This window comes from Dasypus novemcinctus, chromosome 30 (assembly GCF_030445035.2).
Source record: "Dasypus novemcinctus isolate mDasNov1 chromosome 30, mDasNov1.1.hap2, whole genome shotgun sequence".
In the NCBI taxonomy this organism is placed as follows: Eukaryota; Metazoa; Chordata; class Mammalia; order Cingulata; family Dasypodidae; genus Dasypus; species Dasypus novemcinctus.
In genome coordinates, this window is record NC_080702.1 from 29,111,810 (window position 1) to 29,137,491 (window position 25,682).

The following is a 25,682-nucleotide window of genomic DNA, read 5'->3' on the forward strand; positions in this document are numbered from 1 at the left end:
TCCGCCGTGGCTTCGCAGTGTGTCCGCCTTTTGTCCCGGGCTGGGCGCAGCCTGCCGGGGGACTGGCGGTGGCGCTTGGCGGGGCCGTAAGATGGTGGCCTTGCAGGGAACGGGAGGGGCCCGGGGCGGGGGCTGCGCTCCAGCCCGCTCCTTCCCTTCCAGCCACCAGCGATCTGGGGTGTGGGCGCCCCCAATGACCCTTTGCAGGTGGTGGCCCCGTCCCCAACCTGCCCTGACGCCCTCTGAGAGCAGCGGCACCGCTGGGTGGGCACGGGACTCAAAGGACCCCCAACCTGGACAGGGCAGCGGCCGCGTGCATATGGGCCTGTTAAACCCTGCTTATGGGCCTGTTAAACCCTGCTTTTCTCGTTTGCTGCAAGATTTGTGACTTTTGGAATGGACCAAAGAAACCCAAGTCAAGCGAGCTAGAGCGCAGGGAGGGCGGTGGCTGGAACCCGCCCTGAGGCCGTGGGTGCCCGCTCTCTACTTTCTCCCCTGGAGGGGGCTGCAAGCCCCTCCCCCCCAAATCCTTTTGGCCGACTTCGCCCGCGGACCCTTGTGTCACGGCACCACCCCCCCACGCCGGCCCCGCCACGGGCAGCCGGTTACCCACCCAACTGTGTGCCTGCCTTCCGCCCCAGGCCCCCCCCCCCGCCAGCTGTCATGCCTGGGCAGGCTTTTCTGGGGGTCCCTGGTGTGCCCTTGGCACACAAAGCCTCGAGGACCTGGGCTCAGGGAGGGGGGGGCGGGGGCTTCCCCCCCCCCCAGCTCCGCAAAATATTCACACGCACACTCCCACCCTGCCCCTGGGGCCTCCCAGCTCCTGCCACACAAAGGGGCCCTTGTCTCGGGGGGCCCCCTCGGAGTGGCTGTGGCACTGGGCATGAGACAGCCCAGACAGGCTGGCAGAGCGGTGGGGGGGGGCGGGCGGTGGGACCCCTCCTCAGCCGGGTTGCCAGGCGCTGCCTGGAAGCGTAAAAGGTAACGCCGGGGTGGAGCGGGCGACGGGCACGGATTTAATTAATTAATTGAGTGAGCCAAGGGACTGCCCCCCCACCACCCCGAACCAGAACCTAGGGGCTGAGGGCCCTGGGGGGGTCCGTTCCAGCTGGGTGGCGCTGGGTGCTGGCTGACCTCGGGGGGGTGGCATCGCTCATCTGTGGGTTCCTTTGCCACCAGGCCCTGCTTGGCAGGGGCCGGAGGTGTTGGTGGCTGTCACACCCGGGGGGAGGGGGCTGCCGGCCTCCGGTAGGTCCTCCCGAGCACGGGACAGTGTCCCCCACCCAGGACACTGCCCAGCCCGCCCTCGCCTCTCCTGGTCTTCCGTGCGGCCCCCGGGGCTGGCCCTCCGGGGGTGATGGCGCGCCTGGACGGGGCCGGGGGGGGGGGGGGGGCCGCGGCGCGGCTGCCCGGCGCGGGACGCTCCGGTTCTGACCGCCCCTTGTTTGTGTGACCCGCAGAATCCGGACAATCAGATAGCTCAAACCAGCAAGGAGAGGCGGACATCAAACCACTGCCCAACGGTCAGTCCCCGGGCCCGCGCCCTGCCCCCCTTGGGCCCCCAACCCCCGCCGGCCCTTTCCCCCTTCACCCGCCTGTCCCTCGACTGGACCTCCCAGGACCCTGCCTCTGCTGAGGGCCGCGCGAGGGATGTGGGGCTGGGAAGAGGGGCGAGAGGGGACTGAGGGAAACGGGGGTCGGGGGCGGGCACCCCGGGTCGGGGGGTTGCACCCAGGGCCTCTGCTCACGCGCCTTTCTCTCTCCCCAGGGCACTTAAGTTTCCAGGACTGTTTTGTGACTTCTGGGGTCTGGAACGTGACGGAGCTGGTGAGAGTGTCACAGAGTGAGTGCTTCCTTCTGAGCCAGGCCCTGGGGGGGAGGCAGCCGGGGGGGGGGGGGGTGGTTCCCTGGCACGTCCCTGCCCCTGTGGCCTCGTGCTCAGGGTGGGGGGGAGCGGGTGGCTTGGATGCACCTGCTTTTCAGGAAAAAAAAAAAATATCACCCCCCCGGGGCCCCTTCTCCTACGAGCCTGTCAGGGGCGGTTGCCCCGGCAGCCCCCTTTCCCCGTCCCGCAGCCCCCACATGTCCCCGGCAGCGCAGGGGGTCCCACCGGGTCCCCGGCCCCTCCTGACCTCAGCTGCCTCTCGCTCCTCCCCCAGCTCCTGTGGCCACAGCGTCAGGACCCAACTTCTCGCTGGCGGACTTGGAGAGCCCCAGCTACTACAACATAAACCAGGTGGCCCTGGGGAGACGGTCCATCACCTCCCCTCCTTCCACCAGGTGAGCCCCCCCACCGCCTCCCGGTCCTCTGCGCCGTCCAAGGTTCCCCGCGGGCGCCGGAAAGGGCAGGCGGCCCCCCCCACCGCCTCCCGGTCCTCTGCGCCGTCCAAGGTTCCCCGCGGGCGCCGGAAAGGGGCAGGCGGCCTTGGGCCAGGACGCACGAGGCGCGCCGGCCCGGGGGGCGGGTCCTCCGGCCGGAAGAGGGCGGTCTCGGGCGCAGCCGGCGCTGGACGGGGCCGGGTGGAGACCCCCCCTACAGAGGGCCTCGGAGCCCCGGGGGCAGTGGGGACCGCGGGCGGCCTTTAAGAGGCGCCGCTTTTGGACGTGTGTTCCGGAAAGCTTCCCTCCAGCAGGTGGACCTGGGGGGGCGGGGGGGCAGGGGCGCAAGGGGCGGGTGGCGAGAGGCCCGGGGAGGCAGAGAGGGCCCGGCTCTTTTACGAAGCCCACCCCCTGTTCGTCGTGACACCTTCCGGCTTTTCAAAGTAGCGCTTTAGCCGGCCTCTTGCCTTGACGGTGGGATTTTGCGGTGCCCCCCCTGGCCGTGTGTGCCCCAGGTCACGCCCTGGTCCCCCCGGGCCTCAGAGGCTGCTGGGGTAGGCGGGGAGAGGGGGCGGCGAGGGGTCCGGCTCCAGTCCCTTTGGCCCGAGCAGGTCGGTGGAGGAGGGGGGACAGGTGCACCCTGACGGGCGGCTCTCCCGGGCCGGCCGCCGCCTGACCCCCCGCCCCCCCACCCCCAGCACCACCAAGCGCCCCAAGTCCATTGACGACAGCGAGATGGAGAGCCCGGTCGACGACGTCTTCTATCCCGGCACGGGCCGCTCCCCGGCGGCCGGCAGCAGCCAGTCCAGCGGGTGGCCCAACGACGTGGACGCAGGTACGCGGGCCACCCTCCTGGCCCGGTGGCTCCCCACGTGGGTGGCGCCGCTGGCCCCCAGGTCCTCCCGGGCGGCCTGCCATGGGGGGAACGAGTGTCCCGTCCAGCCCTCCCCTGTGGCCTCTTCTCAGCTTCAGTCCCGGAGAGGCTGCCCGGCCCCTGGCCACGGGGCGAAAGCCCCTTCTCCCCCTGGATGCACTTGACATGGGCGCCGTCCATGCCCTGCAGGGATGCCGGGGTACCCCTCCTCCCAGGTGGGAGAGACAAGAAAGGTCCCTGGGTGCTGCCTCCCCCCTCGGGGGGACAGAACCGCACCCCCTGTTAAGCACCTCTGGTCCGAGATGCCCAAGGTGGTGCTCAGGCCAAGGCCTTCTGCCTCCCCCGAGCCGCGCCCTTCCCTTTGAACTTGACCCACCCTGACCTCGAGTCTTGGCCTGCCGGGGCGGGCAGAGGGGGAGGGCCCGGAGAGGGTGGCCACGGGCGCGTGGTACACGTGTGCGTGGTGCGCGTGTGGAGGCTGGCTGCGGGGCGCCTCTTGCCTGGACGCGCCCTGCTGCGTGCTGCTTACGCGTCCCGCGGTGCGGGGGTCCTGGGGCGCGCAGGCCGCCCCCCCCGGGTGTGCTCCTCCCGGGGCGGGGAGGGCCAGGGGGGCTCAGCTGTCCGTGCACCTGCACCAGCCTCTCCCTGCCGGGCGACCCTTCTTCCTCCAGGACTGGCCCACCCCCTCTCCGGGGCAGGCTGCGTCTCTGCGGGGGGAGGGGGGGGGCTCGTGTCCCTCCTCTCCTCACTTCAGCTTCCTCCTTTCCTGGCTCTCACGCCCGCCATGTCTGCCACTGCGCCCCCCCCCAAGCTCCCCTCTTTTCCTCTGTCGCCCCCTCCCCTCCCACCTCGTTTCCCCCCCACTGCTGCCGACAAATCGTCAATTAAGCCGCCCAGCTGCAGGACAGGGAACAGCTGGGGAGGTGCTGTGCGGCCGTGGGGACAGCTGTGCACAGCTGGTGGGAGCTCCCCCCCCGCCCCCCCCTGCCAGCTATCAGGTGGCACGCAGCTGCCGCCAGATAACACCTCCGCTGGCGGCGGGGAGCGCTCCCCCTCCCCTCCGCGGCCAGGATGGCTCTGGTTTCTCTCTTCCGCGGCTCCCCGCCCCCTGCTAGAGCCGATTGTCCCTCCAAGCTCTCGTGGCTCTCTCCCCCATTTCCCCAGCCTTGTCCCCTCTAAGCTCGAGGTGGGACACAGGCTCCCCAAGAGAGAGTCAGGTGCTGCCACCCCCAGGAGGTGGCCCAGGGGCCAGCTTGGCCATGTCAGGCAGTCCCAAGACACGCCCCCCTACCTCCAGCCCCCTGCATGACCTGCCCTCCGGCGGCAGCTCAGTCCCCGAGTCCCCGGGCCCAGGAGACCCTTTTCCAGTCCCAGTGTGCACAGAGCACCCCGGTCCCTTCCCCTCTGGCGGCCAGGCGGAACGGCCCGCTCATCTCGGCCGCCCCGCCCGGGAGCGAGCACCGGCCCAGCTCGCCCCCACAGCCCGGGCCAGGTGGTGGCGCGTATGGGGTGGGGCAAGGACTGCTGGGGAGGGGCGAGGAGAGAAGGCGCGCGCCCCGCCGGAACCCCCCCCCCCCGCCCCGCCCCTCCTGGCCGCTAAGGCTGCGCGTGTCGCTGGTTGCCCCCCCAGGCCCCGCTTCTCTAAAGAAGTCAGGAAAGCTCGACTTCTGCGGTGCCCTCTCCTCCCAGAGCAGCTCCCCGCGCATGGCTTTTACCCATCACCCCGCTGCCTGTGCTCGCTGGAGTCCGACCAGGTGAGAGCAGGGGGGTGGTGGGGCGGTGGGGAGTCCCCCTCCCGCCTTGGGCTTCCCGCGTGGCCGCAGTCCCACCCTCCACGCCCCCCCCGGGGTGGGCCGTCCCCCCGCACGCGCCTCCCTGCCTCTCCGCGGGCGTGCATCCGTGCGCGCCTGCACGGAAATGTGCGCGCGGGTGTGTTCGCGGCCTGCGCGTGCACGAGGGTGGGCCTATGTGGAATGCGCGCGTGGGCGAGCACACGTGCACGGGGCGGCTGTGTACACGCAGGGGCGCGTTGGCATAAGAACACGTGTGTTTTTGCGTGTGGGTCCGTGTGTGGGCGTGCGTACACGTATGTGCGGCCACGGGCGCCGGGGGCGAGCCCGCGAGGGGGTGGACGCGTGTGCACGGGTGCCTTTGGGTGTGCAGTGCACGCCGTCTCGGCACAGCCCCGGCTGTGGCCGGCCCCCTGGCACCTGCCAAGCCTGTCTCCCCTCTCCCAGCTCCCCTTCCCAGGCTCTGGGGACCCCCGGCCTCACCCCGGGTGGGCACGGCGCCTGGGCGAGGAGCACCCTCGTTGGAGGGGTGCCGGCTCGCTGTCCCGGGCTGCCTCCCGCTTTCTGGCGGCGCCGGGTTACGGACCGGAGAGGGGGGCGGCCGGCCGTGCAGGAGCCCCCCGCCACCCCGCGCAGCCCCAGAAGGCGCCCCTGCCCTTCCGGGCGGGATGGAATCAGGCAGGAAGTTGGGGGCCCCGTGTCCTCAGCAGCCTCTCTGGCTCCCTGTCTTCTCCCCCCCCTCTCGGCACCCCTCCGGCAGAAAGAGGCCTGCACTCGGCCTGGGCCCCACCCAGCCTCGGGGAGCTGGAGCTTTACCTTCACGCCTCCCCCAGGGCCTCCTGGCTGGAAGCCCAGAGGCTGTGAGAGGGGGGCAGGGCGGGGTGGGGGCATGGGGGGGGGGTGGGGAGCCCTGGCCGCAGCTCGAGGGTGGGGCCGGCTCCGCGCTGCCTTTAGGAGCTGCGGGGAGAAGCCAAGTTTCCGCAGCCCCAAATGAAGCTGGGAGCCAGAGCGAGCTGATTGGAAACAGACCAGTGAGGGGGGGGGCCTCGGGGCCGCGCCGGGGCGGGAACGGCGTGTGCAAAGGCGACGGGCCGCGGGAGCTCAGGCCCGCGCCGGGGCGGGAACGGCGTGTGCAAAGGCGACGGGCCGCGGGAGCTCAGGCCCGCGCCGGGGCAGGAACGGAGTGTGCAAAGGCGTGTGCAAAGACCGCGGGCTGGGCGCACGTGCAGGGGTTGCTCGGGCCGCGCCGGGGCGGGAACGGCGTGTGCAAAGGCGACGGGCCGCGGGAGCTCTAGGCCCGCGCCGGGGCAGGAACGGAGTGTGCAAAGGCGTGTGCCCAGGCCGCGGGCCGGGCGCACATGCCGGGGGAGCTCGGGCCCACACGGGGGCGGGAAGTGCATGTGCAAAGGCCGCGGGCTGGGTGCACGTGCCGGGGTTGCTTGGGCCGCGCCGGGGCGGGAACGGCGTGTGCAAAGGCGACGGGCCGCAGGCCGGGCACACGCACGGGGAGCTCAGGCCTGCACGGAGGAGGAAATGCGTGTGCAAAGGCGACGGGCCGCAGGCTGGGCGCGCGCACAGGGGGAGCTCAGGCCCACACCGGGGCGGGAACTGCTTGTGCAAAGGCGACGGGCTGCAGGCCGGGTGCCTGTGCCAGGGGAGTTCTGGCCGTGCAGGGACGGGAACTGTGTGTGCAAAGGCCGCGGGCCGGGTGCACATGCTGGGGGCAGCTCAGGCCCGCGGCGGGGCAGGAACCGTGTGTGTAAAGGCAACGTGCCGCGGGAGCTCAGGCCCACACCAGGGTGGGAACTGTGTGTGCAAAGGCGACGGGCCGCGGGCCGGGCACACGCACGGGGAGCTCAGGCCCGCAGCGGGGCGGGAACTGCGTGTGCAAAGGCGACGGGCCGCGGGCCGGGCGGGCGCATGCACCCACTCGTGTTCGGAGAGCAGAAGGGACATGCTTTGCAGGCGCCTCTCCTGCAGGGGCAGAGGTCTGTGTGTTTTGTCCTGAGCTCCCCAGAGCCCCCCCCTGCCTTCCCCTCCCAGCCCCGGTCCCCATCCAGCTGCATCAGCGTGACATCGGCCTCCTGAAATCTGGATACCCGGGCAGGGGCCTCCCCGGCCCGCCTCGCCCCCTGCCCGAGTCCTCTGGCCTCCTTTTCCAGTCCCCCCCTCCCCCCGGGCACCGCCCTTGGATCGCTGACGGCCTTCCCTCCTCCCCCGCGCCCGCAGGGAGCCCCCGGGCCACGGCCTCGGCGCTGCACTTCCCCTCCACGTCCATCATCCAGCAGTCAAGCCCGTACTTCACCCACCCGACCATCCGCTACCACCACCACCACGGGCAGGACTCGCTGAAGGAGTTCGTGCAGTTTGTGTGTTCCGACGGCTCGGGCCAGGCCACCGGACAGGTGAGTCCCGGGGGGGGCCCCCCCGGAGCCCCACTGCTGCGTCATTGCCACGTCCGTCCGTCTGTCTCGGCGCTCTCAGGGACAGGCCCCGAGAGGCGGGAGCCGGCCCGGGGCAGGGGCAGGGTCCAGAGAGTTGGGGTCACAGCCCCCTCTCCGGCTCAGCCCCCTCGTCCTTTCTGCAGAATCTGTTCCCCAGCGGGAGTGACCTCAGGGTCATGTCCGGCCTGGGGCTGGGCCCTGAGCGCCCCTCTTAAGCCTCGGGGCTCCCAGGCAGGTTTCTGACCCCGCCGCTGCAACCGGACCTTTCTCTGCGGCGGGGCCGTCCTGGGCATCAGAGGGCGTTGAGCAGCGCCCCCGGGCTCTGCCCACCGGGCGCTCGCGCCGCCACCCCTTCCAAGCGGGACAACCACGAGTGTCTTCAGATACTGCCCCCGGGGACCAGGCGATCCTGGGACGCGGCCCCCCCCTTTTAGAGGGACAGCCCATTCCACAGCGGCCGTCTGGGAGACTTTCATTAGCCCGATGGCTCTAAGCCTCGAAGGCTAGGGCTCTGGAACCTTTCCACTCCTGGCAGAGCGCAGATGCCTGGTAACGGGCTCGCCCTGGCCTTCTGCGTCCCCCTGCTAATGCCCCGTGGGCCTGGGTCACTGACGTTGCCAAAACGCTGGCTCGGCTCCATCGAAGGAATTGTCCCAGCGACCACTGCAGTGGGACAGTGTCCCTCGGTCAGTCCTTTCGGGACTTCCAAGGGTTGGCACACAACGGTCCCTGGGCCCTGGGCAGGTTCTGGAGCTCTACCCTTTGGGGAGCCCCGTGTCTACGCTGGGCCAGCTCCACAGGCCTGGGAGCCCCCCCGGCAGAGGCTGGGGGCGGCGGGCTGGGGCCGCGGTCGAGAGGGGCTGCAGCCGGTGCAGGGAGTGCCCCGAACAGGGCCACCCTCCGCCAGGAACCCGCTCGGTGCCCGCAGGGGCCCCTCCGGGGGCTGGTCCCGGGGCACCCTGCCCAGAGCTGCCCTCCGTCCAGGGCTGGCTTGCTGGTATGGGGCTGGAGGGTCCTGTCCAGCCGTGGCGGCTCTGTCTGTCCAGCGTGGGAGCTGTGCCTCTGCCATCCCGTCCTGCTGTACGTCCTTGCGCCCCCCTCTTGTCTCCCTTTACGCCTTCGCTGACTCTGTAGCTCTTTGGTGCCTGCACCTTCCACGTATTTTTGGGCCCACGTTCCGGGGTCTGGAGGGGAGGATCGGAGGTGACCCCGCAGCAGCCACACTTGCTTCCGAGATGCTCTCGAGCCCGGCATTTGGCGTCTGGAGATGGCAAAGGCCCGAACGGCCGCCTGACCTGCTTTCTCAGCCGCACGGGCGCTGCCGGGGCCAGAGATCCCAGCGAGGCCGGCCTGGGCGCCGCTTCAGCCCACCGAGCCAAACCTGCCCCCCCTGGGGCCTCCGTCCCCGCCGGCTGGGCCCCGAGCCTCTGCCTGGAAGCTCTGGCTCCGAGGGGCCGGGACAAAACGCGGCACTCCGGGAGGGGGGAGTGCGCGCAGCCGGGGCGTGGAGACAGAGGGTGAGACTTACGACCGTCTCGTGGAGGAGGAGGTGGGAGATGGGGAGGGGAGCCTGCCCGGGGCCCACCCAGCCTCCGGGAGGGGGTGAGAGGCCGCGGCGTGGTCTGGATCATGGAACGCCGGGTGCAGAGCTGCCGAGAGGACCCAGAGCGTGCGGCCGCTGGGCTGCCGCGCGAGTCCGCGTCAGGCCCGGCTCGTTCCAGGGGCCCGGCGGCACCCGGAGGGTCGGCGAGCTCCCAGGCGGCTGCAATGAGACTCTGCGTTGCTCGTGAGCTCCCCAGGGCGCCGGCACTGCTGGCCAGGGGACCCCAGCTTGGAAGCCACCGTTCTAGCCCTCAGAGGAGCAACCCCTAACCGCCTTGGGAATCAGAAATCACGGATCATCGCGGCGGGGAACAAAACACAGCCAGAAGCCCCCGGGGCGCGCCCTCTCACCGCGTAAAGGCCAGGCTGAACGGACACACCGCTCGCAACGCGTGCGTGGCCGTATTTCAGGCAGGGAAGAGACGGCGCAGCGAACAGAACGGCACAATCACCGCAGCGCGCAGGGCTGCCGCGTCTTCATCTATCCAGCGGAAGCTACCAGCCTTGCCGGCACTTAACTCATCAGGCTTGACGGCACCCCGAAGTCACAGGATTTCTTCAAACCTCGACTGATACCCCAGCCGGCGCCCAGACCCGCTGGCACGCAGAGGGGCCGGCGGGACACACCCTCTAGAAACGGCGCGTGGGTCAGCGGCGGGTGGCCGTGTTCCGCCGTGATCAGGCGAGGATTGGGATTAGAAATTTAGGTGCTCCTCCGGGGGGGAGACAGAGCAAGAAGGAAGCAGGGACCCCCCTGCTGTAGACAGGAAAGCTCCGTCCGTGTCTCAGCCCCTCGGGAGGTGAGGTGTGCTGGTGGAAGGACCAACAGGAAAAGAGGTGGCTGGTTTGGATCTCTGTGTCGCACCCGGGACGGTGGAAACAGTCGTCTCGCCTTTGCCGGGGAACCCCACAAAGCGTCTGCTTCAGAAACAACGTCCTGACGCCGATATGGCCCAGCGGCCAGCTGGCGGGGGACCCCCCAGGCCCCAGACCTTTTAGCGTTGTCACCCCAAGTGGGCGGGACGGGTCGAGTCCCAGGGGCCGCGGCGAGGGGTGACGCGTCGGAGCCGTGGGCCCAGAGCCCCCCCGCCCCGTGCAGCTGCTCAGGTCAGCCACGGCGGCCCCCCCCCCCCCCCCCCCCGGCTTGAAGTCGGGCGGGCAGTCGAGCCCGTCCCTGTCGGCGCCCGGCACGGAGGCCAGTCACCGGACGGCCTGGTTCTCGGGGCCGTCAGCTCCCCAGGCCCCGGGGAAACGGAGAAGGTTCTGGAAGGCCAGCGCAGGGAGCTGAGTTGAGATGCGCGGGCTCCGAGAGGCGGCGGCAGGGCGCGCTGCGTTGCGTGAACCTCCAGGCCCTTTGCGATGGGCAGTACCTGGGGGATGGAGGTGGGGGGCGGCGGGGGAGGCGGCCCCATCAGCCTCCACCCGGGGGGCCGTGGCTGCCCCTCGGGGGGAGCTGGGTTTCCCGTCGGACACTGTCAGGGCCACGGGAGAGTTTGGAGAGAGAGGCCCTGAGCTGCTTTGGATTTGGGACGCGCGCCCGTCTGGGGTCAAGCAGGCGTGGCCTGAACGGAGAGTCCGGCCAGGCGACCCGGGGACCTCTGGCAAATCCCTCCAGGGGCTCAGGCTCGGCTTCCTCGTTTGTGTAACGGGGGACGACAGGGTTCTCCTCGCCCTTGGCTGGACCACGGAGTGGGTGGGGGGGCGCTCGCGGCGTTGGGTGGCATCCCGGCCTCGCCGGATCAGGAGCAGCCCACCCTGCTTGGGCCGCACGCGTGCGTCCCCAGGCGCGGCCGGGCGTCCCCTGCGCGGCAGAAGGGCCCACCCCCCACGCTGAGAGCCACAGCCTCCCGGGGCGGACGTGGCCCCGCAAGTGCCGCGCGGACGGGAACGCCGACCGAGAGGGGAGACCCAGGCCAAACGAGAGCGAGGACAGAGAGGGGGGGAGGCAGGGAGCCGGCGAGGACGCGTCCGCGCGGGGCCCGGGAAAGAGGCCGGGCACTCAGTGCCAGGTGGCAGGAGGGCCAGGCCGCTCCGGGGAGAGAGAGGAGGACGAGGGCCCCAGGCCTGACCTCCCCGGGCGGGCGCTGCGCCCAGAACCCCAGGAAGGGCTCTCCACGGAAGCCGCCGTCCCCCCGCGCTCCCCCCAAAACCCAAAGGCTGACGAGGCCCGCGAGGCCAGCGGACCCGGAGGAGAGACTCGCCCCGGAGGCCACGAGGGAACCTTCCACGGACCCGCGCCGCCTTCTCGGGCGATCCAGCGAGAACGGGCCGGACCGTCGCGGCCCGCCGGAGCCAGGGAGGGGGTGGCCGAGCGCAGGGGCCGCGGCAGGGACAGAGGGTGCCGGCTCTCCCCGCCCCCACTCCCACCCCACGCCGTGGCCCACGCGGGAGCCCGCCGGGCGCACTTGGTCCCTAAAAACCTCTTTCCTGGGCCGTTCTAAAACCACCCATCGGACGCCCCCCTGCTCCCGCCCACAACTTCCAAAGAGGACAAAGAGAGAGAGAGAGAGACAGAGACAGAGACGCCCGAGAGGCCAGCGGCCTGGAGCAAGCGGCGGGCACGGCGAGGCGCGCAAAAGGGTCTGTGTGCCGTGCCTTCACGCGTCACTCTATTTATGTTGTTCGCAGCCCAACGGTAGCGGCCAGGGCAAAGTCCCCGGGTCCTTTTTGCTCCCACCGCCGCCTCCAGTGGCCAGACCTGTGCCCCTTCCTATGCCTGATTCCAAATCCACCAGCTCTGCCCCAGACGGCTGCGCCTTGACACCTCCGTCACCCTGTAAGTGGACGATGAACCTCACCGCCACGCCCACCCGCCCGGGGCCGTCACGTGCCCCCCTACTCCCGGCCCCGCGGCGCCACAGAGCCTCCCGGAACCCCCCCAGAACGCAGCCGAGTCGAGCCTCCCCCTCCCCCGATTCTCCCCCCCCTGGGGGGGGGGCGTGTGCCTCAGTTGCACCAGCCAGCATCCCCACACGAGAACCCCCACCCCCCTGCCCGCAGCTCCCCAACACCCCCCCCCAGGGAGGGGGAGCAGAGCGGCGCGCACAGCCCGCCGGGGTGCTGGCAGGGGTGTGGGGGGGGGCGCGGGGCAGCCAAGCCATGTGCCATCTCCATGCGTCCTTCCTGTGCCATTTTTCATTTTGAAATTCTTTCGTTGTTCTCATCGCTCCCCCCCCAACGCGGAGGAAAAAACTCAGATGTGACCACCAGGTGACGCCACCTTCATCCCCCCCCCCCCTTTTTTAAGGCCTGGCTCTCCTCCCAAGGGGCCGCAGCCCCCGCCCCAGCCTCTCCTTGGGTCTCTCCTTGTCCTCTTTTGTTTTTATTACCCCCTCCCTTTCTCCAGCCCTGCTCCCCCCAGTCAGGTTGGATGTTCCCAGGACTGAGAGGGCCCTGGCCTGGCTTACCTCCCCTCCCTCTTTCTCTCTCTTTAACCAATGACACATTTTGACAAAGGGAAGAGAAAAAACCAAGTCGAGCCGCCCCCAGGTAGACCCGACGTGAAGGATGGGAGAGGACGAGGCAGCGCGGGCGGGCGAGAGACATCGGGAGGCGGGTGGGGGCCGCGCTCTGGCCCCGGGCTGGTGGGGGGGGGGCGTGTCAGTGGGTTTGGGGGTGGGGGGGGAGGCATCGCTCTGCAGCTCTCGTCTCCCGCCCTGTCTTTCTCTCATGGTTTGAGTTTCCCCCTTCTCCATCCCCTTCCGCCATCTCACCCACCATACCACTACACCTCATCCGCATCTGCCATCCGACGTGAGGTCACGGGCGCTGGACGTTGGTGGGGGGGGGCGAGGGGAGGTGGGCCGCAGGTGGCGCCTGCTCTTGGGGGGGGCGGGGGTGTCCTGGAGGTGGATGGAGAGGATCTGGTGAGCACGTGGTTGGCTGGGGCGTGGCCAGCGGGGGGGGCAGGGGCTGCCCCGGGGACCACCACTGTTCCCCAGTGTGGGTGCCCCGTCCATCCCGGGGTGGGGAGGCAGGGCCTGCCCCCTCCCATAGGGTCCCAGCGGGAAAAGACAAAAAAGGGGTCGGGTCCCGGGGGTTTGGGGTCCGTTTGCCTCCTGGGCCCCAGAACTGCTGCCCCCAGGCCCCCCCAGCCCTCGGCCTGGGGGGGACACAGGACCCGGCTCCCCTCTTCTTGGGGGACAGGGCCTTGCTGTTGTTACTCTGTCCCTCCCTGGCCCAGGCCGGGTGTCCCCCAGCTCCCCTGGCAGTCAGCTTGCCGTGCACGGCCGGTTGTGCAGGGCGGGCGGCCGGAGGGGGCGGGCAGGGGGGGGGGGGGAGGCAGCCCAGCCCTCCCCGACTCCCCCTCTTAAGACCCGAGAGGGGCCCGCAAGGGGCCAAAGGCCTGTCCCCAGCCCTGCCCGGGGCATCACGAGGGAGATGGAAGCGGGTCCAGGGGTCTCCCCGTCACTGCTGCGGCGGGAGGGGGGAGGGGGGCTGCCTCTCCCCTCCCCTGCCAGGCACCCAGGGTGGGTGGGGCAGGGCGTGCTCCTGGCCAGTGTGAGGGCAGGGGGCCTCTCTCGTGGGGGAAGACTGACCCTCGGGGTGGACGGGGGTGGGGGGGGGGCCGGCTGCCCCCTCCCAGGTCCCCACCCTCCCACCGCCAGCTCAGAGACAGGCCGGCGCCCTGCCCCGGCCGCGCCCTCTCCCAGCGGCCCCGAAGGGCGGTGCCCGCGGGGCCCAGGCCTGACCCCGTCTCCCCTCTCTCCCCCCCTGCCCCCCCCCCCCCCCCCCGCAGCATTCGCAGCGACAGGCGCCTCCTCTGCCAACCGGTTTGTCAGCATCGGATCCCGGGACAGCAACTTTCTGAATATCCCACAGCAGTCTCAGGTAGGGTCCTCCCGGGGTCAGAGGCCGGGGGGGGGGGGGGGTCCCCGGAGCCTGCCAAGGGAGAGCCCGGGCTTTCCCCAGCCGAGCCGCCTCCCCCCACCCCTGGCAGCCCCCCCAGGCTCCCCGGCTAATCAGTTAATTGGATAATTAGCTCTGACAGCCCCTGGGGACAGCGGCCAAGGGCCTGGGGCTGGAGGCGTCCCGGGCCAGACCTGGTGGACACGAAGATGGGAGCCAGGCTGAGCCCCGTCCAGCAGGGCCGCCCCGGCTTCTCTGCTTCACTCCGGCTGCCAGCCCGGGCCCCCCCCCCCCCCTGCCCTCCCGTCTTGGCCGGTGTTGGGTGGGCTGGGCAAGGGTGGGGGAGGGACTCAGCAGGCCCGGTGGGCTGCGTGCCCAAGAGCCTCTGGCACCCAGGCACTGAGCGCCCCCCCTCCCTGCCTCCTCCCTTCCCACCCATCCCTGAGTGTCACAAGGCAACAGGCCCCGTCCCCCGGCCCTCCCGCCGCGTCCCCTGGACTGGGCTGGGCACACACCTGTGTGCACCCATATCCCTCGGTGCTATGTCCAAGGGCGCAGGAATCGCCCACAGAGGCCGAGCCCTCGGGGTTGGAGGGGGGGACCCAGCCGGGGAGCAGCTCAGAAGCGGTTTTTGAGGCCCCTGGCTTTCGCTCCCCCGGCCCTCTCCCTGATTTGGGAAAAGAGCCCTCAAATAGCTTTCTCCCACCCCCGTTTTTACAAGAACCCCCGGCCCTGTGCGGCCAGAGCCTTGGAGGGGGCCCCAGAGCGTGAGCGCGCCCACGGCCCTGGCCGTGTACCCCGACCCGCGCCCCGGGCCCCCCCCCCGCCCCTTTCAGTTCCCGCTTGGATCTGTCCTAAGGCCCGAGTCCAGAGAGAGAAAGTTGGTGGATGGAAGTTTTGTGTCTGTGGTTTGAGGTTGGCTTTTTTTTTTTTCCCCTTTTCCTTTCCCTCCCTCAAAAAAAAAAAAAGCCCCCAAAAAACTTTGTCCAACTTCAAACTTCAGAGCTCCCTAGTGCCAAGGAGGGGAGGGGAAAAGAGAACTCAACCCCCTCCAGCCTCCCACCCCCTTTCCCCAAGTCACGTCTGACCCGTCTGGTTTCCAGGGGCAACCAGACATGATGTAACACCCAGATGAACTTGAACTTGAGGGTGTTGAGAAGAAAAACAATGGCTGCGCACAGGGGCTGGAGCCAGCTCTCTCTGCTCTGTGCCAGGGAGGCCGAGGGAGTCCTAGCCGGCGAGGGTGGGAGGGGGTGCCAGGGGGAGAGACCCCATGCGGGCCTCCCCTTCGGGCTGGGGGGGGGGGCTGGCACCCGAGCGGCGTGGCCCCCGCCCCGAGCTGCCGGCGGCTCTGACCGCGGCCAGCCCGTGGTGCTCCCCTGCTGCCGTGGGCCCTCCCTGCCCGTCCCTCTTCCGCCTCCCTTTCCTTTCCCTGCTTCGCTTTTCTTTGCTCACTTTGGAGATTTCGGAGCCAAGTCCAAGTTGGAAACCCAGTTGGGGAAACAGTTGTTCTCCCCTTGTCCCCCGCCCCCCCACTCCCCGGGGCCCGGGCTGGTGGCAAGGAAGGGGCCTGGGTCCAGGGCCACCGCACGGGCAGGTGTGTCAGGGGGGCGGTGGGGGTAGGACCAGCCAAGCCAGGAGCCCCTCGGGTCTGGGGGCAGGCGGGCGATTGGGTGGGCGCAGGGGGGGGGGGTACCATGGCGGGGGGGGGTGTTCCCATGGCAACCAGTGACTTTAGCTGATCTCTGGAGCACCAGATGGAGCGGGAACAATGGAATGAGGGAAGAAAAGGGAATTTTAGTAATTTTGTCGTTCCCTGGGCAGCGCTTTTTACTTAGTTTTAATCAATTTTGGACCTGGCTCAGGAAGCGGGGAGGGGCGGGCAGAAAGAGGCACCCCGTGTTTGGCAGCAGCTCCCCGTGCCTGGGAGCCCCTCTGTCCCCAGGGCCATCTTTCCCCTGGATGGGAGGGGGCCGGGGGGCTCCCGGTAAGGGCAGTGGTCTAGGGGGTCCGAGCGTCCTGCCCACTTGGGAAAGGGGATCCCGGTGAAGGTTGGGACCTGAGCCCGTCCCCAGGCCAGGCCTGGAACCCCTGCCGCCCGCTGCGCCCCCAGTCCCCCGTCACTCTGGCGGTGCCGGGGCTTGTTGGGGCTGGACTTTGGGGGCAGGTGTTGGGGGAGCCCCCTGGGGGAAGGGTTCTCCTCTAGGGGCACTGCCCACAGCGGCAGGAGGGGCCGCCTGCCTCCTCGTCGTTGCAACCCCAGACCCCCATCGCGTCCTCCCGCGCTCCCCGCCCGCACGTCCACCTCGGCAGCCTCCGGCCACGCGTGATTCCTCGTGTCCGCTCGCTGACATTAAATAAAAAGGGCAAGTCCAGTCCCTTGACACCCCCACCCCCGAGCCACCGTTCACGTGCTCAGAAGCCACGCGTGGCTGGTGGCTCCATGTGGGACAGCGTGGAGTGGGAGCACTCCCATTGCTGCCGAAAGTTCTAGACGGGAACAAATGAGGACGACCCACCAGGCTCCCAAACTAGAAAACTAGAGTCCGAGGGGCAAGCCCGGCCTGGGGACACTTTCATTTGGACCCAGGCCTTGTTTTCAAGACACATAAAACCTTGGCCCGGTTTCTGGCCTCTTTGGTAAAGCAGGCGCATCTGGCCGCCCTGGGCATTCTGGCCACCACGTGATGGCCTCCGCCGGGTCCCAGGGGCTGGGAGCTGTCTGGTCACCGCAGTGAATATGTCCCCAGCACCTGACAGGGGTCAGTTCCCGGGTCTGTGACCTAGAGCCTGGGGGAGCTCTAGCATTTAGTGGAGGGCCCTGCCCTGGCACCCAGCTGCCCAAAAGGGCCCGTCCGTGGGGAGCCGGCGCCCCCTGCTGGCATGCTCCAGGCAGCGGGTCCCGGGGAGCTCCTGGCTCTGCGGGGGTACTGGTGGCAGGGGATGATGCCCCATGGGCTCCACTGACCTGGCACTGCTGGGGACCGAGGCCCCGGGGCGCCCCCTTTCAGCCTGTGGCACCTTGGGTGGGCCACGCAAACGGGAACGCCTGCTGCCTTTAACCCAAAGGGACAGAAAAACTAAGCAGAAGCCGGCGGCCCCCACCCCCCTGCCCCCAAACCCCTCCAGGGGACAAAAGCCCCAGCCTGGCACGTTCCTCCCCCCCCCCCAGCTCTGGGACCCCCGCGCAAACACCTCAGCCCTTGGAAACCTGGCCAGATCCCAGGTCCGCGCCCGTACTAGCCCCCCAGGGTCCCACCCGCCGGCCTCGCCATCCGCGTGCACAGCCGCTGGACTCTGTGACATGGGGGCAGGGGGGACAACTCCTGGGGGCACTGGGTTCCCTTAGGAGGGCTGGAGAGGGTGGCGGCGCACCTGCACAGGGCCGGGGAGAGCCACTCTCAGCGTCTCCTTTTTTTTTTTTATCCCGTTTCAGTCCTGGTTCCTCTGATAAGGTCAACGAACACCAACCACAAAAAAAAAAAAAAAAAAAGACAAAATACAAAAGAAGAGGTTCCTCAAAAGAGGGGAGAAGAAATTCGGAGACGTGGAAAAATCCCCCCAGCCCAGCCCCACCGAAAAGCAAAAATTAGACGTTGTCAGCCACTCAGCCCTCCTGCCCTTCAGCCCCGGGGGTCCCCCCCCCCGCAGGGCCCCCCCCACCCCCGGGGGCGCAGCCCAGCTCTCGCCCTGGGAAGGGACCCCGGTGGAGCTGGGCGCCAGCAGCCAAGCAGAAAGCATCGTGCGGACTCGGACGCAAATGACAAGGACGCGCGGCAGGACTGCCTCCCCCAGCCCGGCCTTTCGGGGAAGGGACAGCCGCCCCCACGCAGCGCGCCTCTGAGGGGCCCGCCCCCCCCCCAGCCCTGTCCGGGAACCCCATCTCCCGACGGGGGCGGGCCCGGGGTCTCGCCGGGAGCTCAGAGCAGCAGCTGGCTAAAATCGTGGCAGGCTCCTGCCCTCCCGCCCTCCCCGGCGCCGGCGTCCTCCGCGCAGCTCTGGACTAGGTGAGGCAGGGGCGCGCCCCCACCCCGGCCCGGCCTCCGGCTGCGGGTGCCAGGCGGGCAGAGGGCGCCCCCTGGAGCTCGGTGCGCGCGCCGGGCGTGGAGGACGTGGGGTCGGCCTCGCTCAGCCGCAGGGGCCCCCCCCCCCCCGTGGCCGCAGACACCCCGCATCCCGCTGTCTCGAGGAAGAAGGTGGAAAGCTCTCTCGATGGCGCGCCATCCCGGTGCGCCCCCCGAGTTGGGGGGAGGTGGCCCCGGCTGAGCCCCCCACCCCCCACCCCGCACTAGGTGGGCGTCCGGCTCGCCGTCTCGGGGCGCCGTGGGAGGGTGTTAGGCGGGCGTCCTTGTCAAAAGTGTTTTGGAGCTTTCTGTCGTCCCCCCCCCCCTCCCCCCCGCCACTTCTTTCTGGGTTTTCGCTGTAATGTCTTTTACTCTTTATTTAGGGGTGGGGCATTAGTTGGGTCTATTGCAATTGGGAACTCCTCCATTTGAGCGACTTGGGAACAATTTGGTAACGTACCACAGGAAGTAGCTTCCCCGGCCCCTGCAGCCCCCCTCCTTCCCCAAGGGATGGTTGGGGGGGGGCCTGTCCAGAGGGTCGTTCGATGCGCGCCCGGGCGGGAGGGGAGCAGGAGCAAGCCCCCGCCCCCGCCCAGGGTGTGACTCGGACCCTCTGGCTCTCTTTCTGTGCCTTACTCCTTCCTCCCGCACCCTTCCCACCTTCTCCGCGTCTTTGTGCCTCTCTCTGTCTCTCTCTCTCTCAACTGTATGAAAACACAAAGCACAGGTCAGGGTCTTCTGAAAGTCAGTCCAACACGGCATCACGCAGGGGCGGGCTACGGGCTTTATTTATTGTGACTCGAACGGAGGCTGGGGGGCCGCTGCGGACGAAGGGGCGGAGGGGGAGGAGGGCGGGAGGCCGGGACCTGGGGCCCCCTCCCCAGCTGGAGGCCACCAGGTGGCCGCCCCCACCCCCCGGGTGGGCGCCTCTTGTGGGTAGTTTAGCGAAGCGCCCCCCCTCCGCCGCGCACAGCTCCAGGGAGGACGGGGACTGCGAGGAGGGGGCCGGGGGGCTGTCCCCGGGGGGGAGGGGGCGGGAGCGGGCTGGGGGCGGGGGGCCGGGGTGGGCCGGGCGTGACGCGCGGTCAAAGTGCAATGATTTTTCAGTTCGGTTGGCGATACAGGGTCAGAGCTGAGAAGGGAGCGGGAGGGGGCCCCCTGCCTGGCCGCGGGCGCCCCCTTCCCTCGAGGACAATCGGGTCGCGGGGGACTGCGGGAGCCGGGGGTCCCGCGGGAATCGCGTCGCGCACCCAGGTGAGGTCGGAAGCTGCAGGCCAGCTGGGCCCGGGCCGGGGGTGGGGCGCCGGCGAGGGGCTGCCCGGGCCGGGCCGGCCACCGCTCCCTTCCCCGGGGGGGGCGGCGTGGGGGGCAGATGAGGGGCGCCAAGAGCGACAGGAAATGTGGGGATGTGTTAGAAGAGGGAAAAAAAAAAGCAAAAAAAAAAACACAAAAAAACAAAAAACCCACAAAAATATATATATGGGGAAAATGAACTTTTTTTTTTCATTGACCCAAGTGCAATGCAGCGGAGAGTTTTCCTATCTTTGTATGTTAAGAGATTGTTAAAAGAAAAAAAATTTTTTTTTTCCTATTTTTGTTGTAATGTCCTCGCGGCTCTGGGGACGCTAAAGAACCGAGCCTGCCCCGCCCTGTGCGGGGACAACGAAAGCTGAGTGTTGTTTTTTTTTTTCTCCTTTTTTTTTTTTGGTTCTTTTTTTTTTTTTTTTAAGTCGTTTTTCCTGCGTTGGCGAGGATGATCTGGGGTTTCTATTTGTTTCGTTCGTCGTTCGTTCTCGGTTTCGGTGGGAGGGCTGAAGGAAATGTTCATTTTAGGATTTTAAAAAACAGAAAAACAGACAAAAAAAAAAAACAACAAACCTCGACAGATACAAACATCAACCAACACACGATCAAAAAAGGAAAAGGACGAGAGAAAATTATTTTTACAACAACTAAACACACACACACACACACACAAACCCTGGTGCTTCTTACCGTATAAAGTACGTTTTAAAAAAAAACCCACCGACAACCTAAGTTTCTGAATCAATGAAAATATCCAGCACTTGTTAGGGACACGCATACCCCTTCTTTGTTGAGTTTAACGGAACGGGACAGCGGCGAGCGGCCGGCGGCTGGGCTGCTCCGGCCGCGGGTCTCCCCGGGCGCCCCCCCCCCCCAGCAGAGGTCAATGCCAACGAACAAATGTCCCCCTCCCCTATTCTCCCCCCACCCTCCGCGGCCCCGAGCGCCCTTCTTTGAGCCAGACGCCAACTTGACCCTCACCAGCATTTCAGGAGCGCGCTCAGCAAGTTGGTAGGTTCCCCCCCCCTTTCCCCGGTGGCCCCCCCCACTAAACATCACAACTCCCACCCCCGACCCCCTCCGGGGGAGCGCGGGGGAGGGTTTGACGCTCCAAGACCGGAACCGCCGAGCTGCCAGATCGATTCGCCCAGGCCCGCGCACGCACGCGGCCCCGCACCCACGAGCCCCCCCCCCACTCCCGCCCCAGCTCCCGCCCCCAGCCCCGTCGTCGACTGCCTTACACACCCGCCCCCTGCGCTGGCCGGCAGACGTAGTGCCTTGTTCTCTCACCCCCGTGCTGGCGGAGCGGACGCCGCGCTCTGGGTCCCAGAGGGGCCGGGTGGCTCAGACGACCCACCCCCTTCCCCCCCCGCCCCCGCCCCCGCCCCCCCGAGAGAAAAATCAAAGGAGCAATAAAGTCACGAGAACTTGTCGTCCCCCAATCGAGAGCCCGAGGGGCCCCCCCCAGCCCCGCCTCTGCTCCCCCCACCCCCACCCTCGGGGCGCCCCCCAACCCCACCCCACCCCCGCCAGCCAGCCTGGGCCCCCGCCCCGCGGCGGCCCCCTTCCTGGGAGACCCGTGCCCCGACCAGCACCAGCAGCGCCGACCGCCAAGGCCGCCCGTCCCGTCAAACAAGTTTCTTCCTAGGCTAAGAAACGCAGTATATACGAGTATCTCTATATATAGTACTAATGGATTTGGTGTGCTTCCCCCTAGCGTCCCCCCCCCCCCCCGCGCCCCCTCCTTCGGCCTGGTCTCCCCCTCCTCCCCGTCTCTGCACTGAGATACATAAGAAACAAGGGTAGTTTACCGTCTGTTTTGTTTTCTGGGTTTTCAGTGTCCTAGCGGAATGCAAGTAGACAAGCCAGCTCGTCTGTCCCCCTCCGCCCCGCCCCGCCCCCGTCACTGCGCTTCTGTTATACCATCTTTGCCTGACTCTCTCTCCGGCTTCTCCATTGAATGGCTAATGTGTATGTGAAATAAAGAAATAAAGACAAACAAAAAAAGCCAAGAGCGTCCGAGCCTTCGCGCGCGCCACCGCGCGGGTGGGTGGCCGGGGCCCCGCGCGCGCGCGCGCGCCGTCGGGGAGCAGCCGGTCTCTCTCCGGGAGGGGGCGCCGGTGAGACGGGCACGGCCGCCCCGCCTCCCCCACCCCCTCACCGGGGGCCCCAGCCCGGAATAAAGAGGCACCACTTGGGTCCGATGTCCGCTCTGCCATGTTGGTTTCCGGCACCGCGCCCCGGGGGAGGGGACGCGGGCGGTGGGTGAGAAACGGGTCTGCGGCGCCCCCCCCCACTCCACCACCTCCGAGGCCCCCGCACCCAGGTTTGGGACGTCCCCCCACTGGTCCCCCTCCGGAGGCGTTTGCGCGCCCCCGCAGGCGCTCCGCGCGCCGCACAGCCCCGTCTCCTCGACGGTCTTCCGGCGGCGTCCCCCGTGCGCTCCCGGCCCCGCCGCCGCCGCCAGGCTCAAGAGGCGGTCACCGCACCTCCGGGCTCACGGCCGCCGCCTCCGGCAGCCCCCGCTCGGTCTTGATGGGCCGGGCCGGCGCGCCCGGGTTGCTGCCGTCGGGGCCGTCGAGGGCCCGCGCCTCGGCCCTGCTGCGCCCGGGGCCGCCGCGGGGCGCCGGCCGTCGGCGGGGCCCGGGCGGGGCGGCGGGACCCGCGGCCAGCGCGGCGGCCTGGTCGCGCAGCAGGCGCACCAGGAAGCCGATGTACTTCATGGCGAGGCGGAGCACCTCGTTCTTGCTCAGCTTCCGGTCGGGAGGGTGCGTGGGCAGCAGCTTCCTGAGCTCCGCGAAGGCGCCGTTGACGTTCTGCTGTCGCCAGCGCTCGCGGCTGTTGGTGAACACGCGCCGAGCCACCTTCTGGGGCTGGTGCCCTGCGGACGGGAGGGCAGGGGTGGCGCCGAGGCCCGGACGGGGTGAGAGGCACCCAGCACCCTCGTGGGCACCCAGGGGGCCACTCTTCTGCCAGTTAGCAACACCCTCCCTGCCACCCCCAGTCCCAAGCCCTCCAGAGCTGCCACGGCGGCTGGTGGCAGGGGCCCGCAGGGGCCTCTTGGTGGCTGGGATTCCCTAGGGGAAACTTTCCTTCTGGCTGGGGAGCTGTCCCTGGGGCTCCCCCTCCGTGTATCGCCGGACTTTTTTCCTGCATCGGAGAGGTAGGCTCTCACGGTGGCAGTGTGGTCGTGTCGTGGGGCTATGGGGTGCAGGCTGTGGCGGAATGGTGGTGGTTGTGTGTGGCCACGGCTTTGGGGCTGTGGCTCTGGGGCTGTCCCGTGTGTGGGGCCATGGCTCGGTGGCTGTCTCTGGTGTGGCGGTGCATCCAGCTGGAGCTGTCACTCTGTGGTTGCTGTGCAGTGTTGCACGGGGACTCACTCTCTGGCTGTGGCACGGGCCCACCCGTGGGATGTTTCGCCTACGGATGTGAGTTACCTCTCCCTGCGGGAGCCCCACGCGCACCCGCGCGGCGTGCACACACGCAGGCACCCCACTCACCGTCCGCCAGGTCCAGCTCGCAGTGGCTCGGCCTCCGCTTCAGCCGGCTGCTGGCGAAGAGGCTGAAAGGTCCAGGCGGCCCGACGTAGAGGCTGCAACGGGTCACGGGTCACTCACGCCTTGTGGGCAAGGCACCCCAACCCCCCTCCCCCGGCCCGTGCCCCCCCCGCCAGGCCTCGGCCCCCAACTCACCTGTTGAGGAAGGGGTGGGGGTGGTAGTGCAGGGCTAGCGGGGGTGGGAGTTGCAGCAGGGGGCGCCGCAGGGTGGTCAGCTCCGTGGTGGGGACGGTGGCCCCGGGGGGCCGGGTGTGGCCCAGGCTAATGACTGGAACACCGGGGGGCAGCCAGGGGGCCGAGGACCCCTGGCGGACCCCCTCCTCCTCCTGAGGGGGCCCGGGCGAGGCGGGCTCCGGTGCCGGGCTGGGGGCACGCACCAAGTCTGCCTTCTCTGTCATGGTGGGGCCCACCTCTGCCTGGGCCTGCGGTGGGCACATGGACCCCGACGGGGGGGCGCTCACCTGTGGAAGGAAGGAAGCTGGTGGGGGGGGGCACCCAGCACCCCCCCACACACACACCTGCGTCACCTAACAGCAGCCTCAAATGGAAATGACAGCTGCGGGGAGGGCAGGTGGCAGAGGCCAGGTGAGGGGTGGGCCCAGAAACTTCCACGGCCGCGGGAGGGGTTCAGTCCGAGGGCAGTAGAGCCCCCGGCGGTGCTGGGCAGCGCCAGGGCCGGGCACACCATCTCTGAGCTGCCTGAGCAGCCCCTGAGCAAACTTCCCTTCTTCCAGAAGCCTCTCTCACCTGCAGCCTGGGCTGACCTGGGGACCCCCGAAACCCCAAGACTGACCTCTGACCCTCCACTAACCTCGAGACCCTCTGTTCCTGTCAGATCTGACCGTGTGACCTTGACACCCCTCTGAGCGTGACTTCTGACCCTTCAGCAGCCCCCAGGCTGCCCCGGTGACCCTCAGGTGATTCCCGCTGTCACTTGGTCTCTGCATCTGACCCCAAAAGCCCTCCCTGCCCTTGCTAACACTTTGCCCCCACTCTTTGCAGTGTGGTCCCCAGTATCTGACCCCAGGGACACCCCTGCCCTTGCTAACACTGTGCCCCCCACTCTTTGCAGTGTGGTCCCCAGTATCTGACCCCAGGGACACCCCTGCCCTTGCTAACACTGTGCCCCCACTCTTTGCAGTGTGGTCCCCAGTATCTGACCCCAGGGACCCCCAAACACGGGCCTCACCCAGCAGCGCCGCCCAGTTGCGTTCCTCAGTCCTCTCCCCGCCCAGATGCTCCCCGAGTCAGGCACCCATGCTGGGCCCCAGGGCTTGGTGTGGCCCTGGGTGACCCCAAGTTGAGGGGGGGGCCCTCTTGGTCCTGCTTCTAGCAAGCAAGGCCCCCCCGGGGGAGCCGGCCTGGCCCCTGGCTTCATGCCCCTCCCCCCCTCCCCCCCAATGAATGAATCACGGTCCCCCGCTTACCCCAGCGCCGCCGATCCCACCGCCTGGCGAGGGCCCGGGCTCCGTCCCGCGCGGGCCCGGCGGTCGGGGCCGGGCTGCGGTTCCGCCTTCGGGCCCGCGCCGGCCGCCCCCGCTCCGCGGCCGCGGGGAGCCGGCCGCCCTGTCCGGGCCGCGCCGTCGGGCCGCGCCTCCTGCCCGGGCTCCCGAGGGCGGCGGCAGCGTGGACCCCCCGAGGGAAAGTGAGCCGCTCCGGGGGCCGGCCCGCCCTCTCCCCGCCCCCGGCGGCCCGGCTTCCTCCCTCGCGGGCCCTGCTGCGGGGGGGGGACCGGAGGATGCCGGGCGGGCGCAGATAAGGGGCCAGGCGGCCTGGCCGCGCCTGATAAGGAGCCGGGCTGACCCCGGAGGAAACCCGCGGGCGGGGATCTCCGAGCCCGGGACCTCCCGGCCCCGCCCCCGCCCGGCGCCCGGCCCCCCGCGGGGCCTCGCCGCCCGCCCTCTGGCCACCGGAGGGCGGCCCGGACCCCCAGCGCCCAGGCGCGCGCAGAGGGGAAACTGAGGCAGGGACCGGGTTTCCAAGGCCCCCTGCCCGAGTGTCCGCGATGGTGGGGACCGGGGAGGGCCCCTTCCGGCCCGGCCCGTTGGGGCCGCGTGATCGCCCCCCCTCCCCCTCTGCTGGTTCCTCTTTTCGCAGGGCCCTCCCAGCCCTCTCCACCACCCCCACCCTGCAGTGGGGCACCGAGGGGGCAATGCGGCCGGTCTGGCCGTGGGTGCCCAGCGCCCATACCACCTGCCCTGGCCCAGAGGGGTGAGAAGGCACACGAGCTTGGGAGTTGTTGGAGTGCCAGGGCTGGCCAGGGCCTTACGGCAGCTATACCTCTCAACCACAGGATCAAGGGCCCTGCCAGGTGGTCCCTGGCCTCTCTGCCTGGGAGGGTTGATAAAGAGGGGTGGCACGGGGATCCTGCAGTGGGGTGGAGCTCGAGACCCTCGCTGGAACCCCACAAGTCAGGGGACCCTGCTCAGAGCCAAACAGCAGCGGACAAGCCTGTCCTGTATCGTGTGTCTTGTCCCTGGGGCCACACGTGCATGAATGTGTATCTGCAGTAGCCCCCAGGCGGGCCCGCCGTTGTCACCCTTACAGGGACATGGGGGGGGAGCCCAGGACCCCACTCTCAACCCATCCCACCTTCCCCCCCTCCCAGAGAAACTAAAGTTCTAAGCGGAGAAGCCAGCTTGCCGGCCCTGGAAGGTTCTGGGCTTGGCCTCATTTTCCAGACCCGGATGGGGAGGCACACACAGCGCGCTGCGGGGTGCAGGGTCCCACAGCCTGGATATGGGGGTGGCGGGAGGGTCGGCTCTGGGATCTCCAACGTCCCTAACCCCTGCCCCTCTCTCTCCCCCCGGGCGTCTGGGCAGCAGCCCGGGCCCGGGCCCCGCTGTGCGCGTCCCCTGGGCCGCCGGGCAGGAAGCACC

At 69.0% G+C, this 25,682-nt stretch overlaps 2 protein-coding genes across 2 annotated transcripts; one reads left to right on the forward strand and one right to left on the reverse strand.

The window, feature by feature from the left end:
* Nucleotides 1–1,453: 1,453 nt before the first annotated feature.
* On the forward strand, nt 1,454–21,258 carry NFIX (nuclear factor I X; the record flags this gene model as incomplete). The annotated part of the gene is given in 10 exon segments (XM_058290313.2): nt 1,454–1,523; nt 1,769–1,843; nt 2,160–2,280; nt 3,018–3,154; nt 4,824–4,915; nt 4,917–4,947; nt 7,213–7,388; nt 11,658–11,805; nt 13,768–13,859; nt 17,314–21,258. Coding segments are annotated over 10 exon segments (957 nt in total), but the record flags the coding sequence as incomplete, so codon positions are not given.
* Nucleotides 21,259–21,445: 187 nt separating this feature from the next.
* Nucleotides 21,446–23,240, reverse strand: LYL1 (LYL1 basic helix-loop-helix family member). The gene is made up of 3 exons (XM_012521494.4): nt 22,939–23,240; nt 22,747–22,838; nt 21,446–22,127 (listed from the first exon to the last, which is right to left on the reverse strand). Exons 1-3 carry the CDS (start codon nt 23,238–23,240, stop codon nt 21,727–21,729), a joined length of 795 nt encoding a protein of 264 aa, XP_012376948.2. The 3' UTR covers nt 21,446–21,726.
* Nucleotides 23,241–25,682: the final 2,442 nt, after the last annotated feature.

Coding starts and splice junctions, on each gene's coding strand:
- LYL1 (XM_012521494.4), bottom strand. CDS start 23,240: ATGTGCCCACCGCAGGCCCAGGCAGAGGTGGGCCCCACCATGACAGAG. Junction 22,839..22,938: donor CCCCACCCCTTCCTCAACAG/GTGAGTTGGGGG, acceptor GACCCGTTGCAG/CCTCTACGTCGGGCCGCCTG. Junction 22,128..22,746: donor CGAGCTGGACCTGGCGGACG/GTGAGTGGGGTG, acceptor TCCCGTCCGCAG/GGCACCAGCCCCAGAAGGTG.